The 16,620-nt window shown below is 44.8% G+C and overlaps 1 protein-coding gene across 4 annotated transcripts in view; it reads left to right on the top strand.

Moving 5' to 3' along the window:
• Positions 1 to 10,361, top strand: part of PMEPA1 (prostate transmembrane protein, androgen induced 1) — a 47,421-nt gene extending 37,060 nt beyond the window's left edge. For 2 of the 4 annotated variants that reach the window (XM_030463131.1, XM_030463132.1), the window contains exons 2-4: positions 507 to 661; positions 6,839 to 6,892; positions 6,989 to 7,540. In XM_030463131.1, the coding sequence (XP_030318991.1) occupies positions 507 to 661; positions 6,839 to 6,892; positions 6,989 to 7,540 (761 nt within the window). Of the gene's footprint in view, positions 1 to 506; positions 662 to 6,838; positions 6,893 to 6,988 lie in introns of all 4 variants that reach the window. The other 2 variants (XM_030463130.1, XM_030463128.1) reach the window with 2 other exon arrangements.
• Positions 10,362 to 16,620: the final 6,259 nt, after the last annotated feature.

The raw sequence follows: 16,620 nt of genomic DNA, 5'->3' as shown, positions 1-16,620 counted from the left end.
GGAGGATTTTTGGCAGTTTTCCTTTTATGCCAGTTCAAGCCACTCAAGCTGCCACTGTCAGCTGGCTGAGCCCTGAGCCGAGGGATGTCTGGAGCTCCGGGATGCGGCTCCGGCGGGCAGCTGTATCCTGCCCATCTGGCGTCTCACCAAAAAGCAGGAGCTGTCCCTGACTGTGCCCTGTGGTGGAGAGGATGGCAAGAGGGGGGCTGCCAGTGATGTGGTATGCTCTGCCATGTCACAGGCTCCTTTTGTCTGACCCCTGTGACAGAGGGGACCTGTGCCCTTTTTTCCTGAACGATCCTTCCTAGAGATTCTTCTGTAACAATTAAAATGTGAAGTAAAGTGTTTTTCATTAAAGAAGCTGGGCTCAAGGCATGCAGGACCCATGTATGCTCTGTGGGGGAAGGACACGGGGGTGTCATTGGTGTCTTGGCCACTTTAGTTCTTCTTGCACTCAATTACATGATGCTTTTCCTTCTGGCTGAAAGTCTGTCTCTCTCTTGCAGCGGAGTTGGAGTTTGTACAGATAATCATAATCGTGGTGGTGATGATGGTGATGGTGGTGGTGATCACATGTCTGCTGAACCACTACAAACTCTCTGCGCGATCCTTCATCAGCCGGCATAGCCAGGGGAGGCGGAGAGACGAGAACCTCTCATCGGTAAGTCACGCTCTGCTCTTCCAACCCATGTCATCCTGCACCATTTGCCAAACAATGTGATCTTTGGGAAGCATCAGAGCTCAAGGTGTTCAGCTGGGTTGTGTTTGCTCGTGTGCCACTCAGCACTGCATGAAGGGGCACCCTCCAGGTTGGGTGTTGGCATCATATTCTGTCTCTCATTTATGGGGGCTGCTTTTAGGGATGCCTCTGGCTCTTCAGGTTGCTCTGTGTCGTGATGTACAGACAGAAATAGCTTCTGTTTTTGCCCTGAGCTTTGCAATTTGTACTTTACATCAGTAAAGTTACTGCATGAGGCTGTTCTTGGTGCCTGGAACCACCACGTACCCTCAGCTGGTTGGGTGCTTATGCTTTGCCTTTAACAGCCCCAAACTAGCAAGTCCTTTGGTGGCTCCACTTGGAGAGTTTCAAATGACTGTCTAAACAGTTCCTGCCTGCCTCAATGAGAACAGGAAATCCTGAAAGACTCTGTCCAGTTTTCAGTTCTACCTCTGACAAGGACTTGGGGGAAGCCTCTCCAGCCTCGAGGCAGATGTTGGCTTGTTCAGAGCTGGAGGGTTTCCTCAAATGCTGCAGCTCAGACAGACTTAGAAGGAAGTGTGAAGACATCACATTTTCCTGGAGGGTACACATGTAGTATTCACTGCAGCCTACATGACTCTGTCTTCAGTGCAGGGATATCTTGTACTGATACACATTTTTTAAGCATTCACCCTGAAGGATCTTAAAGCTCTCTGTAAGTGATAGGGCTTCCTCAAGGTGGCTGCTTCACATGTTCTCCTTTACAGGCTTCTAGGGCAAGTTGAACCCTTGTGATGGTCTGTGTGGTGCCGCAGGAAAAAAATCAAATACTGCTATTGCTTTTTGCTTTTTTTTCTTCTGTTTTTTTTTCTTTTCATTTTTTAAAAATATATTTTTAATTTTTGAAGAGAGAGATCTAACATCTTCTATTAATTAAGTCTCCAGCACAATGTCCAGCCAGCATATGCCCAGGCTGTCCCTCTGCTCCATAGCAGCTCTCATTTTGTCACACATTACACACACAGCAGACAAAGGTCCCTTGTCTGGCTCTGTGCCATAGTGAGGAGGACACCCCTTGGGAAGGAGAGCTGGGCAAACCCCAAGCTCAATTAAACCACTTTTCATTTTGTAGGCTATACAGGATGTCTCTGGAGGTCGTGGCACTGAGCTCAGCTCGTGTTGGGTTGTCAGTGCTGTGCAACACAACCAAAGCTCCAGGATTGCCTGGAGCCTCTGAGGTCAGAGCTGAGCATCCTGCTCCTGTCCCAGCTCCTCCCACAGTTACAGAAACCTTCTCTCCCTTATCATCCTGTGCCCCTGCTTCCATCAGTAGCAAAATGCAGGCACCTGAGTATGAGTTTTTTAAAACAGCAGAAAGATTATGTTGCCACTTTCTGATTTTTCACTATTTTATTGTGTCTCAGGAAGCTTTACTTGAACAAGGCCAAAATGCTTCATTTTACATGTTCAAAGCAAATACCAGATCAAGCCTTTTTTATTTCAATATACTAATGTCTATTTTTTTTAAGTGGCCTGATACTTGTTTTCTTTAAAAGGCAGAAAGAAGGCTAATGTGGAAAGAGAAAATCACGTGGAGGTTGAGCAAGAATGTCAGGTTAAAAGAAAAATTGTTGACCTTTTAAAAAATAATGCCTTTTTCCCCTTTCCTCTTTTTTTTTTCTTTTTTTAAAATTGTTTTTCTTTTAAAAATTTCACCAGTCCAAAATTCACAGCTATGTTTTTTGGCCCCATTCCCACACCAAAACAGCTCTGTTATTTATTCAGCCTTCAGAGACACATCAGTGACAAAATGGCTTTTCATCAAAGCACATCTGCCAGACCTCAGTCAGGCTGCTGAGTCCCTTTCTGAGTGCTGAAAAACACAAATTTGGGAGGATTTTCCCCTCTTTATAACTCTTCTCCCAGCCCCTTTCTCTGCTGTGACATCCCAGCTTCCCCATGGCCTGAGCCCCCTCCTCATGGGACAGAGAAGCCCCCTGGGTGCTGAGCTGGAAGGTGGTCACTGGGATCAATCATAATAAAGATTTTAAAGGTAGCTGCTCAGCACAGCATGTTTTTTTTTTTAAAAAAACAGTTCCAGACTGAACGAGCACAGCAGACAGTCTGTGCCAAACTGGACACCAGTTTATGTAACCCATTAAACTTGTACTGAAGTGGTGTTGGGCTTTTTAGGTCCCAAGCTTCATTTTGCTGTCATGACTGCAGACGAGCAGCAGAGCTGTGTGCACTCTCTTCAGCTTCTGAAATATTAAAGTAGTTCATCCTGTGGCAGGATGCTGCTAGATCTGTTTCTGCCAGAGTTGTCCTTTGTTGTTGTTGTAGCTCAAAAATTACAACTGAAGGAGAAATTAATTTCCCTAAAGGTTGGTTGTGTTTTTTTTTTTAATGCAGTTCTTGCTTGCAAGAATTTCTTGTATTACATCATGTGTTCCTTCATCACCATTCTCCCTGTACTTAAACTCTTTTTAGAACACGTAACTTTATTTTTCTAGCACTAAGAATATTTAAGAAATGCTACTAAAAATTCTTTTGTACTAGGAGTGGCACTGTCCCTGTGCACCTTTGGAACCGTGATGTCCCACTCTACCATGAAAAAGTGGTTTTAAAGCCATCTCCCAGCATACTTTGCCCCCCAGAATGGAAAATATAAATCTTTCTGATGGCTCAGAGGCTTAATCTGCACCATGCAGCTTTACAGAGAAAATTCTCTGTCATCAGTAAAACAAGTGGTTGTATAAAAGTCAAAGATTGCTCTCTAAAAAGAAATTAAGAAGTAATTTTAGTTTTTGCAGTGAGTCCTGGAATACTTGCAGAGGCTTTTAAACCTGTATTGCTCATCAGAGTCAACAGAAAATGAGAGCTTTCTAGATTCAGCCACTATTGAGTCCTAAATATTCTGCATATCAGAGGGGGAATGAGAGGAGGCCCAGGGGCAGGGATTTACAGGAGTGACTCCTGCTTGGCTTGATGGGGTTACAAAGCTGTCCTGTGGCCACGGAACAGGAAAGCTAAAAATACCTTCTCTGTCTTTGAGGCTTTGCCCTCTTCTGATTACTGCTTTCTGGCAATTTCAACCCAACTATTGGGTTTTTAGGAGAGAGGAGCAGTTACTCAGATGGACTTGGTGCAGTAGTGTGTGGCAGGGGGCTGAATGTGCTCGTAGTTGGTCAGCAACAGGTTGAGCCCTGGAGAAGTGATTAATAACAGCTGCAAATCCAGCTCCCACATAAAATGGATCTCCTGGCTGCTCCTTATTCTCTCTTTAGATCACATTTTAATGGGGTTTCTACTGGTTTGCTGTTCTTGCACCCATGTGTCACCTGGGGCATCTCAACAGACAGATGAGCTGATCTGTGAGCTAGAGCTTTGCTTCTGGACCCCTGGGTGGGATACTGGGTGCAGGCCTTGGAGGAGTGGGTACATATTGGGGATTTTAAGGGTGGAGAGCTCAGGCAGGGGTGTGTTGATGCTCTCCCCATCCCTGTGGCAATCCCAGTGATGCTCTGTATGCCGGGAGGTGCTGGGCTACGGGAGCCACTGACATCACTCCCGGGCAGGGGGAAGCAGATGGGACATTGCTGTGGCACTGCCCACCACCAAGTTAAATATAAAACATCTAGCAGAAGGCAGCAGGGTACTCACTGCTCAGGAAGTCTGCCACGGGGACATGGCAAAGTAAACAGAATTTTTGGGAGTGCTTCCCGCTCCCACCTGCTGCTTCGGCATCCTGCAAGGTGCAGTGAAGGGCTGGCAGACCCTCCCTGAGCCTTTGGTGCCAGTGCTGTGCCTGGGCAGGGGGTTAGGGGCAAGGGTCTGGGCTGTGGCAGATGAATTTCCTCTGGGGTCTTTTGGCTGCTGGAGGACTTTGGCTGTAGGCTATCCCTGGAGGCAAGAAATAGGTGTAAAATGGACCAAACAGCCAATGTCTGTGTGAACAGTTGGGTATTGAAGTCTCAAGGTCTGTATAAAACCCAGTGTTGCATTTTTCAGGAAGAGCTGTGTGGCACATTCCTCAGCTGGGGAGGATGTTGGTGTTGCAGTACTTCACCTCTGCTCCATGGAAATGCTCCCTAAAAAATGCTGAGAAGTGGGAAGAATCCGGGCTGCCTCATTTCCATATAAATCACTTGTTTTCCCTGCATTGGCAGTCGGGCTGCCTTGAGGTTAATGTGCAGAGCTTCAAAACCAGGAACCTGGTGGGATTCTCTCCATATTTGATAGCATGTGTGATGCCACGAGAGAAAATATATTCCAAAGTTGGGGAAAATAAACAAGAAAAAGGCAAGGGGAGAGAGGAGGATGGGGATAAGATATAATTAGCATCCTCTTTGGAGATTTTTGACACAGTGCTGGTGCTGCGTTTTGGGCAGCCCTTTGTTGTGGGGTGCCTGGGTGCTGGGGCTCCTACTGGGGATGTGGGGGGGTGTTTTCTGGGCTCGCTTTGCTCCTGGGGGCACCTCTGGTCTGTCTGCTGTCCTGGGGGGAGCAGAGATGCTGCTCAGCCACCAACTGGTGGTGCTTGCATGCTGCAGCCCAGAATTGGGCCAGATGTGCTTCACAGCTGGGCAAGGTCCAGGGAGCATCTGAGAAGCATAATCCCTTCTGACTTTACTGGTGCTGCAGGACTGGTGCAGCCCTTCACAGGCTTGCACTGGGCTACCCAGAATGTCACCAAGGCTACTAAAGAAAATGGTAGTTTTATAGTGGGAAAACCTGTGGTTTGCTCATGCAGAGAGCCCTGCTGCTTGGGCTGGGTCTGAGCATGGCCTCTAGATGGGACACCTTAAAGAAGAAAAAGAAATACCCTTGGCATTTCCTTTCCACTGGTGGTAAATACTGCTGCCTGTGCCTGACTTGCTAGTGCCAGAACTGGAGATTCACCTGTGAGGAACAGAGAAGTGCCAGCTCTTGCAGGTTATAATTATGAGCCTTCTGGCTTGTGTTCCTCCAGCCCTGCCTGCCTGCCCCAGGCATTCACATTCATATGTGAATATTAGCAATATTTAAATATTTTAGTTCTTAAGGCAAAGGTGTCTAGAGTGAACTGTGTATGCTCAGAGTATCACCAGCAAATGGGAAGAGCCTTTGTTTGTTTATTTTCATCATGAATTGTAAACTAATCTCCTGGTTTGGGAGAAATTGGCTTGTGGCTTTATCATGCCTGGGGTTGTTGGCGCTTGGGTTCAGATTGAAGGATCAGGTGATAGCTGCAGTGTGAGGAAGCCTCTAGATCACAGTTCCTCAGTCTAAGCCAAGGACTACTTACCCTTTTTGGGGAAAAAACCCCAACATTCTTCTGCTACAGATTCCCTTATTTATTTTGTTTTTAGTTAAATCAAAATTAGGTTTAACATTTGTTTTTTCACTTATTATCTTTATTTTTCTATGATATCCTTGATTGCGTGCATCAGAATGTGGGTGTGAGGTGTTTTTTTTGTTGGTTTTTTTTTGGTTTTTTTTTTTTTTTTTTTTTTTTTGTTTTTTTAAATCTTGTCATTATTTCATGGAGCATTTTCTGATGTCTTGTGAATCACCCACCGCTCATGGACCACAAATTGAAAAATACTCCTCTGGTATGTTTGAGCCAGGGAGAGAAACATGCTGTGGCAATGTGGGTGGTAGGGGGGAAGTCTGCGAGTGGGAGAGTGTTTTTTTCTGGTGCCCTTCTCATCATTCATTCTGCAAGTGATATATTAAATATATACAGAGGTGAAAATGGAGGGAAATTTTCATCAGATGTTGTGGTTTTGGGGGTAATATCTGCACCTTTAGCAACACCTTTAGCATGTAGCCATATCATAGAATCATTTGGGTTGGAAAAGACTTTTAAGATCATCAAGCCCAACTGTTAACCCAGCACTGCCAAGTCCACCCTACGAACCATGTGAACCATGTCATCATACCCTGTATGATACCCAGCAGGTATGATAGCAGCTGATAATGCCCTGACTGGGGCTGTGTGTGTAGCAGAGGGGTGTGCTGCAGCCGGGGCAGGACCACGTGAATGGCAGCATCACGGGCTGCATGGTGAAACCTGGCGCTGGCCATTTGCAGAAGGAGCTTAACCGATGCTGGCAGTCAGACTCACTCTGCCCTCTCTTCTCCTTTCCACTGCAGGAGGGAAGCCTGTGGCCTTCAGAAAGCACCATGTCGGGGAATGGAATAGCAGAGGTGAGGACCAGGGGCACGGGCGCCGCTGCCTTTCCCGCTGTGCCGGGCTGCAGCCCCTCACCCACCTCTCCCCCTTTCTCTTCCTCTCCTCTTCAGCAGCAAATCTACACCCCGAGACCCAGTGACCGTCTGGCAGTGCCATCCTTCCTGCAGAGGGACCGTTTCAACAGATTCCAGCCAACCTACCCCTACATGCAGCACGAGATCGACCTCCCCCCAACCATCTCCCTGTCGGACGGCGAGGAGCCCCCCCCCTACCAGGGACCCTGCACACTGCAGCTGCGAGACCCCGAGCAGCAAATGGAGCTCAACAGAGAGTCGGTCCGGGCCCCCCCCAACAGAACCATCTTTGACAGTGACTTGATAGATAACTCCGTGTACGGGGGGCCGTGCCCCCCCAGCAGTAACTCTGGCATCAGCGCCACCTGCTACGGGAGCAATGGTCGGATGGAGGGACCCCCACCCACCTACAGCGAGGTGATAGGGCACTACCCCGGGTCGACGTTCTACCAGCACCAGCAGAACAACAACAACGGGATGCCTTCCATCTTGGAGGGCAGCAGACTCCATCATTCACAAATCAATGGCCTTGAGAGCACAACCGCCTGGAACAAAGAGAAAGAGAAACAAAAAGGGCACCCCTTTTAAAAAAAAAAAAAAAAAAAGAGAAGAAAAAAAAGGCAAAAAAAAAAAAAGGCAAAAAGCAAGAAAGTAAATGAAACACTCTGCACTTCTCGTTAAAAGAAAAAGGAGAGAGAGAGTTGAGGAAGACAAGCAAATAAAAAAAAAAGCGCCCTTCCCCATCTCTCCATGTATAAATATTTACTTGTTATGTCTGGTCTGAATGCACAAGCCTACCAAGCTTGCAAAAACATTTCTTTATTGAGCTCTGTCTAGACGTTTAAAAAGGAAAAAAAAAAATCAACTGTAGTCCATTTTTTTTTGTTTCTAGTTGAGCTGTGTGTGAGTGCTTTTTCTGTTTGTTTGATTATTTCACTTATCTTTAAAGACAAAATATTTGCACAAAAACATTTTGTTTAAAGATCTGCAATATAAATATATAAATATATATTAAAAATAAGAGAAAGTGTATGTGTAAGGAGCAGGAGTATTTTTGTATTAGAAGAGGCCTATTCAAAAAAAAAAAAAAAAAGTTGTTTTCTGAACTAGAAGAAAAATGGCAATTTTTTTGAGTGCCAACTCAAAAAGCGTGTATTACATTGTAAAAAAAACAAAAAACAAAAAAAAATTCAAAAGCAGGGGTTTAGAGTTATTTATATAAATGTTGAAATTTTGCACTATTTTTTAATATAAATATGTCAGTGCTTGTGTTGGTCAAAGCCTCTATCATGTCTACCATGAACCTGTTAAGGGATATATGTTGAAGTGAAGAACCAAGTAGTTGGAAGGGGGTGGACAGACGCTGAAGTGGAGATGCCAGCCCTGGGAGGAGCGGTGAGCGAGACTGCAGCTTATGCAAATCATTAATTTCCAGAGTCCCTGCACATGGCCACCAACAGTCATGGCTTTATACATTCCCTACAAAGCAAGAGGAGTTGGTGTGTGTCTGTATGTCGTCCGGTAGGATTATTGGAGTAAAAAGGTAAAATTAAAACTCCCTGCTTCTGTGAGTCGGTAACAAACAACAGAAGCAGACAAAAATTACTTTTTTTTTTTTTTTTTTTTTTTTTTTTTTGACAACCTCTAACTTTTTGGAGGGGGGGTGGTAGGGATGAGAATAAACTTCTGTGTCTGAAGGAACAAAGTGTTTTTTGGTTTATTTCTTTCAGTGTTCAACTCGAAGGGCCCTATTTGGAGCTAGGGCGGTGTTTATGGAAGTTAGTGGGAATAAATGGTAATGCACCCATCAGCTGCCTTTCAGCTGGTTTTAAATACAACATTGAAAGTATGAGCTGAGAAGAGTGGTGAAAGTCAGTTTCACTTTGTATTAACCTCCTAAACCTCTGTTTGGGATGAAGGGGCACAGCTGGCCCCCACGCTGCCACTGGTCATCGCTGTCTTTGACTTTGTTATCCTAGCTAAAGAGGCATCAGATACAGGCACTGGAAATTAATCTCCTCCTGTGATGTATTAATTAAAGGCTAAAGAAATACACTTAATGCTTTAGAAGCAAAGCCCCTTTACCTCTTCTGAAGATTTCCTCATCCACAGCAGCACGGTCCCACCTGCCCTCCTGCCCACCAGGTGTTGTGCATCTTTAATTTATCTTGGTCTGGAGAGCATTTTGTCTTACTATGCTATTGTTTACATTTTTATATTGTGTAGGTGTCTGGTGGGTGTTTTACCCTCGTGGTGATTTTGTATGTGATGGATTGAGCGAGTGAGAAACCTGAGAACTGGGTGTTAGGGAGAGCAAAAGGGAACAAACCCGTTCCTGGCCCCGGCTCCCAGCCCAGGGAGCATCTCTGAGAGTGAAAGGAGAGGTCACTGGGGAACCACAGAGAGTGAAGATTTTACAAGGAGGTGTGATTTCATTTTCTGCAGGATGCTATCTAGTAGAGTGACATAAATGAAAGATATAAAGGCAATAAATATTGTTTTTAAGCAACTTTTCTATTACTTGAAAAAAACAAAAACAAAACAACCATGAGAACGGTTTTGAAGTTCTGACCATTTGAACAATATTTATATAGATATTTTAAAAAAGATGATGACTAGCTGAACTTGAAGTTTGATCATTATTTTTTGCTTTATTTTTTTGCCTAGAAATAGTCCTGTACCTTCTCAATATTTCAAACTGCTTTTCCACAGCTCTTGAAATCTTCATAGCTTTACAGTTGTGTAACCTAAATTTTGATGACCTAAAAAAAAAAAAAAACCACAAAAAAAAGAAAAAAGTCATGCAAAGGAATAAAAATCTAGTTTGTCATGAAAGGTACAAAAGTGATGAATTTATACGAGTTTTTAAAATGTATCTTTCCTTTATGTAACAAGTCTATTTAGTGCCTTATTAAAGAAGCAGTTACCCTCTCTTTTTAAAGAGGGGAAAACAAAATCATTGTTAGCATCACAAGTAACCAGCGTCTGGTCTCTTGCTCCTTTGGACCTTGCATTCAGTTTTCCAGTCCCTTCTGTCCTGGCAGTGCTGCTGGCTCCTGGAGCAGCTCCCTGTGCTCCCTCAGCTGCTGCTCTGCTCCGACTGGATGTAAGGGAACTTGAACACGTTTATGCACATTATCCTACCTGGAGAGGTAGGAAACTGTGGTGGATATTGTAAATGAGATACCAACCAAAAGAGAAACCGAAATATAATATCTACTGCCCTCTTGAGCCAAAATGCGTGAATAGTGTTGTTGGGGTTGTTTCATGGTTGGTTGGTTGGTGTATTTTGGGTTGTTTGTGGGGTTTTGTTTTGGGGTTTGTTTGTTGGTTGGGGTTGGTTTTTTTTTTTTGGGTGGGGGTGAGTGTTCTGGGATCTGAACTTTAGTTTGTCTGCTACAAAACAAAACAAAACTGGTTACCTCATCAGGTTTTGGGTGGAATATGCAACATATGTCTAAAATTGGGTGTAAGGAGGTGTCGTGGGCACTGGAGGTTGTTAAATAATGGGATTGTGTTGTCGTGTGGTGTCACCAAAGCCTGTGGAGAGGTCAGGGAGGTGGGTAGGGTCTGGAAAGGTGAGGAAGGTAGTGGGAGAGGGTCTAAAAATGCAGTGCAATTAAACCCAACTTTCATGCTTTGAAGTCCTCAAAATTTCAACTGATTCTCTAGTTTTTTCTCCCTGTTTTGTTTCTTTCTCCTCCATCCACTCCCAGTGTGAGTTTTCATTTCTCAAGCATCACCCTAAGCACCTGCAGTTGAGCGATCGGTTTGCTGAGTTCCTGGATCTTAGTTTCCTTTACCTCTTTCTCAAGTTTGTTGAATTCAGTGAGTGTGAAACGTTGGCTTTTCAACCCCTCTGTTGCAAACGATGCCTTTCAGTCCATGCTGTGCACAGACAAACCAAGCTGCCCCTGCTGCTGCTGTGGGTCCCTGGGGTGCAGCTGCAGCCGAGCTGCAGGTCCCAGGCAATGGGTGCAACTCGAGTCCACCTTGAGCGAGCCAAGTGGTCACCTTTTGTCTTTCTTCTGTCCATTCCTCTACTTTGTGGTCCCCAGAACTGAGTATTTCAAGTGCAGATACCAGATCTGGGGTCCAGATCAACTCCAAGTTCTGAGTGGGTGTTTAGAAATTATGGTCTTTTCCTTTTTATTATTATTATTATTATAATTATTATTGTCATCGTTGTTATTGTAATTATTATTATTGCTATTTAATGTTACTTTTTGCCTCGGGGTCCATTTTTTCCCAATCCCCACATCCTGTTTTGCCACCAAGGCAGAGAAGTTGCTTTGCACACCCTTGCTGATGTCTCTCCTCCTTTCCTTTCCTGCAGCTCAGGAGAGAGCTGTGCTAGAAGCTGGGCTGCAGTCCTGCTCCCTAGGAGTCTCTTGTGTCTTGCAGCTGCCAACTGAGAGATTCAGGCCCCTTAAGAATGATTTATTTTTAAGTAAATAGAGAAGAAACAAGGCATTGCTAATGCTTAGCAACCTCTTGTCCTAGCCTGCCTTTTTGCTCAAAGTTTTAAGAGTCACGTTAGCTTTAAAAGGGGTTGTTAATCTTAGAGAGTTTCTTACCTTACAGTACGGCAAACAGCATCCTTAAAGTGCCCCCAAGTCTTAATGGCCTTGGTGTGGGAATGTGGTTTTGTTGATCAGGGTGGTGAGGAAGGATGGGTTTCATTTGGGGCTGATTCTGGTAAAACTTGTTCCCTTCAGAACCCTCGATTTCACCAGTTTGAAGATTCAGCTTTACTAATCCAGTGTGTTGTTTCCATCAGTGTCACAAAATTTGTTCCGTCTTAAGTGGGGGTATAAGGAAATCCAATTGCTTTCTGGAAAATCACCCTTTTGTATTTGTATTTGAACTATAAAATTGCACTAACTGCTATCTTAAAAAATACAATCCCAACATTTTTACTAAGGATCAGGAAAAGTCTGAATCCAGATGTGTAGCATTAACAGTGCTAGGCAAGAACAGAATGAATTTCTAATCTCTTCAGTCTCTGTATTGCTCAGAGATTTTCTATGTACAACACGAAGCTACAAAAAACAAAAACAAAAAGAAGTTTTCCAGAAACTGTGCTTCACATTTTCGCTGTACTATAGAAGCTCATGAAGGACAACATTACAGTCCTAATTTGCCTGCCTTATAGACACATTTCATTGTATTAATATTTTCTTAAACTTCCAGTTGCATTGCTTTGGCTTTGGAGTTTGTTATAGGCAGTCCTGTATCCTGAGTTCTGTTCAAGTTAAAACTTATGTAAACTATTGACAGCACATGCAATGCAGTACTTATCTATATTTTGCTGTTTTAGTATGAATATGTACTCTGATGCCAATTTACAAAAGTCTGTTGTAAACGCTTATTGTGTAACAGTAATCGATAGTGGCAATTATATGTCATTCTAAAAGCTGCAATACTTATATAATAAATTTTACAATACTTTGGAAAATTTGCCTTCACCTTTTGCTTTGTTACCCAAAAACCAGAGTTTGCCAACACAATGCAATTTCAAAAGTATTTTCTTTTCTAATATTGGAAAAGTCATATTCTCAGTTTTTGCTATTTGTGTGGTTTTTTTCCCCTTCAGTAGCCCTCTGAGTAACAGGCCAACCTCTGTATTGCCATGATGTGTTTTTTCCCGTGAAGCTGTAGCTGGTTCCTGGTGTATTTGCATGCTCGGTCCGTGTATGCGTGTACAATTCTGTTTTCTTTTGACTAGATCAGGTGTCACAGTTTTAATCCCAGAAGAAGCATTCCTGGTTTGCACCAATATGTCCAACACTTGCGATCCTGCCTTTCAGCCAAGGATATCACTGATGGTCAGAAAGTCTAAACTTGAATAACTGTCAATCAACAAGAACTGTGTAGGTTGACTCAAATCCTAAGCACAGATGATTTGTGTGACTTTTTCCTTTCTGAGACTGTGGTCAAATTGCAGTGATCACATTAAAATGATTGAAAACTTTACTCTTTGCAGGGAGTTTTCTTTTTGTGTGTCTTAAGGATGTCCTGTAGATTCACCCAGACCTTGGGTTCCCTCTTGGGACTCTGTTTCTGAGACCTCAGGCTCACAAGTAACCAAGTGGGAAACGTACCCTGTGCTCCAGGCAGGGGAAAGGGCAGGAGGGGTTTGAATCACTGGTTCAAAACAACACTTTTCGTTTTCAGAGTCACAGCTGAAACCAGCAGCTTCCCACAGAAAATGGAAACTCAGCTGAAACCACATTTTCCAAAGGGGAATTTTTTTTAATGAAAAAAAAAAAAAAAAATTGAGTTCAACCAGCACAGTGCGTGGGAACGGGCAGAGCAATCCTGTTACTAAGTTACCTTTCTCAGCTAATGAGGCGATGTGGGGACACCACAGCTGATTGGCAGAAGATTATTTTTAAATTTTTTTTTTTTTTTTTTTGAACCTCAGTGGAAGAAACAATTTTGTGACTGTTGGAAACCACAAGTTGCAAAGCTTTTGATTTTTGCCTGGTTTCTGTGCTGCCAATTGAATAGGACTTAAGAAATGAGACTCAGCTTTCCCCTGTGCTCCCAGCATCAAAACCCTTTCTGCAGCACTCCCTGGAAGGTATAAATTCCACCCTCAAAGTATCTGAACTTCACAGCTGTTTGTTTTTTTTTTTTTGTCTCCTTATTTTATCTACTTGTCCCAGCCCAAACTCTTCCCCTTCACCTGCCAGCACCTCCTGTGCCATCACCTCCTTGGAAGCCACATGAGTCCCTGCTCCTGCTTTCCCTGGCAAATGATTTGGCAGCAGCTCATACCACTGCCTGCACTCACATTTAATCCAGTTTATGCCAGGAGAGCACAAAGCAAACCCCCTTCCAGGGCTTGTTCTTCTCCAGCCCTGAGCAGCAGGACTGGTCCCCCAGTGAAGATGAGGAGGTAGCTGGGGGTGCTTGGAGGTGGGGAGGGTGTGAAAACTGGAGTCAGCCTCTTGCTTTTCCACCTGCTTGGGCTGCTTTTCTCTCAGCTTTATTGGAGGTTTTCTTCTCTGCTGCTGGCCCTGAAGCCCCTGTGCAGGCTGAGACCACCAAGGGAGGGGAAGCTTTGGCCAGGGACAGTAACCCCCAGGTAGGGTGGCTGGAAGCACAACTGGTCACTCATGGTGTGAGTCACAGTGATGGTTACTCTGAGATTTATTAAGAAAGCAACGTGCTCTCACAGGAAGCCTTGCTGTTGATTATCCTGAGTGTTACTCCATACACTTGCTATCCTTTTTTTCTCTTTTTAAAAAAAAAAAAAGAAGTCCAGAAATTCCCCCTGCAACAGTGTTAGTAGCAAAAGCCTGGTCAGGAGACTAGAGTGCTTCTAGACATGACCAGGCTGGAAAAGCACTGCTCAAGATTCACTTAATTTAAGGTCTGATGGGATGAAAATTGCTTCTCTTCCCCTTCCTTCCCCCTCCACAGGAGCCCTACAGACAGCTCACCCCTGTCTTTTCAACCCAGTGCAGCAAGAGTTGTGGCTGCTGTTGGTGAGTGGTCAGGCAGGGAAAGCTGTGGCCCAGCTGGAAACAATCCTGCCATGTCCCAGGAGGTAAATTTAAGCATCTGCAGGGAGGGAGGTGGCTGGTTGTGGGGATTTCTCTTCTACAGAGTAGGAGCTAAAGGAGGTTTGGAAGAGGGCTTTTCCTCACCACCTTTTGCAGCTGCCTGAGATGGGATCAGCGATGCCCCAGGCTTCCCGAGCTGCCTGGGTGATGTGAGGGAAAGGCAAATCTGAAACACCATCTGCTTCAGTGCTTACTCTTTTTGAGGCAAAGTTGAGAATTCTGGCACTTCTTTATTATTATTTTTAGGGCACCCAAAACTGGGTTTCAGTGTGTCTTGGAGCCACATGCCACGGGAGCATTTTCTTCCTCTGTGTCTGACAGTGTACTAATTGCTGCAGCTCTGAGACTTCATCCCTGGCTGCTCTCGCCCCAGCAGGGGGGACCAGGACCTGCTGCTCCCTGTGTCAGGGGGGCTGACCCCTTCTGGGGAGCACCCCTGGGCTGCTCATCAGGATGGGCTGGTGGCTGCACCTCTCCCCAGCTGCCCCCCTGGCTCTGCATAAGGGAAGTTGGTTGTCAGGTAAGATCAAAAGGTGCATAAATGGAAATTCAGAGTGGCCAGACTGGTGGCTCTGGACTAGGCAAGGAGAGGTGATGTGAAGCACTGTATGCAGTGTACTTGGAGTGGGTTTTGCAATGCAGAAATGTGGGAGCCTTGTCTGCTGGTCAGGATTCATTACTTGTCAGCTCTTGGTGGGTGTTCGTGCCCTCCCCTCGTGCAGTCCTGACTCTCAGTTCAAATGCACACAGTTGCCTTGAGATTGATCGGGAGCAGCAGCAATAAATCACAACCCCAGCAGCCCATGGTGAGGTTTGGATGCCAGTCAACAGGCAGCTCCTCAGAGTATTTATCTCTTGCAAAGGCAGGGAACATGGACATTGAACAATTAGATCACGGTGGCTCTGGGAAGTTGCATTTGATTAAGAGAGTAACTCTAAAGTACAAAGCTATTGCTTTGCTGTTGATTTGCATTGATAATCAGCAGCCTGGCTTTAAAAAAGGAGACAGGAGGCTTAAGTATAAAACCCCTCCACCTCATCACTTGCCAAGCACGAGGATTTGCTCCTGCCTGCTGTGGCCTTGCTCTTGTTGAGGCAGAAATGGAGAGAACGGGGTGGCTTTTGCTGCACTGGATGCCTGGCACAGGTGGCATATCAATGGCTTCTTCAGGGAATGTGATGAGTTGTGAGTGTGTATTCACAGACAACTCACTAATGTACTTGTCCATCACAGTGCATACAGACAGGGTATTTTTTTCTTTGCCTCTGCAACATCCAGATGTGCACATCCAGGAGAAAAATTAAATTATACACAATCCTGATGGGCCCCACTGCTTTCTTTTTCTCATCTCTATTTTTCTCTTGTGAGAGCTGCTGCTTCCTTCTGTTTTGAGGAGGAAACCTTGAGGTTGCCCAAGAGCCTGGCCCTGGTGCCCTGACTTTCTGCTCCCAGGGCAGCCTTCCCATGGGCATGGAGGAGCCGATCTAAATATAATCTGGGGAGGGAAAAAAAAGAGAGTGGAGGAGAGCGAGTGAGAGGATCTGTTTATTTTCCCTCTGATCTCTGAGCCCTGCTATGTTTTATTGCTTTGCAAACAGGAGGTCTGGAAAGCTTCCTTTCCTCCTGTGCCAGTGCAAGGTCAGCTGGGTGCATAATTCCTGCCCTTGAAGGAAAGAAATATGAACTATGACTAGATTCACAGTAATGTTGTAATAGTGACATAAAATTGGAACTCCATTTACACTCTCCAGGCCAGATTTTACTGTAAGTGCCCAAATAAACCATTTTTATGCCCAATACCTGCAAATTTGCACTGTGTCTGGCTGCACTTGCAACCCACTGCTGAGAATGTAGATCCAATGAGCAACCTCTGGCAGAAGAACAACTTTTATTGCTGAAAACCTCTGCAGAAGGTGATGCAGGCAGGTGCTTCACATGCAGGGGATCTCGAAGAAGGTGAGGCCCCTTGGCACACTTGTTTCTCATGTGCATACACGGATGTGGTTGCTGTTGCCTGTGGCCTGGCTGTGCTCCAAAGGAAACTCCCCCATTTTGGGTGCATGGTGTTTGAATAGCTGTGTCAGAGAACAAAG

Source organism: Calypte anna, chromosome 20 (genome assembly GCF_003957555.1).
Source record: "Calypte anna isolate BGI_N300 chromosome 20, bCalAnn1_v1.p, whole genome shotgun sequence".
NCBI classification, from domain to species: domain Eukaryota; kingdom Metazoa; phylum Chordata; class Aves; order Apodiformes; family Trochilidae; genus Calypte; species Calypte anna.
This window is presented reverse-complemented; position numbering and strand designations above follow the sequence as displayed.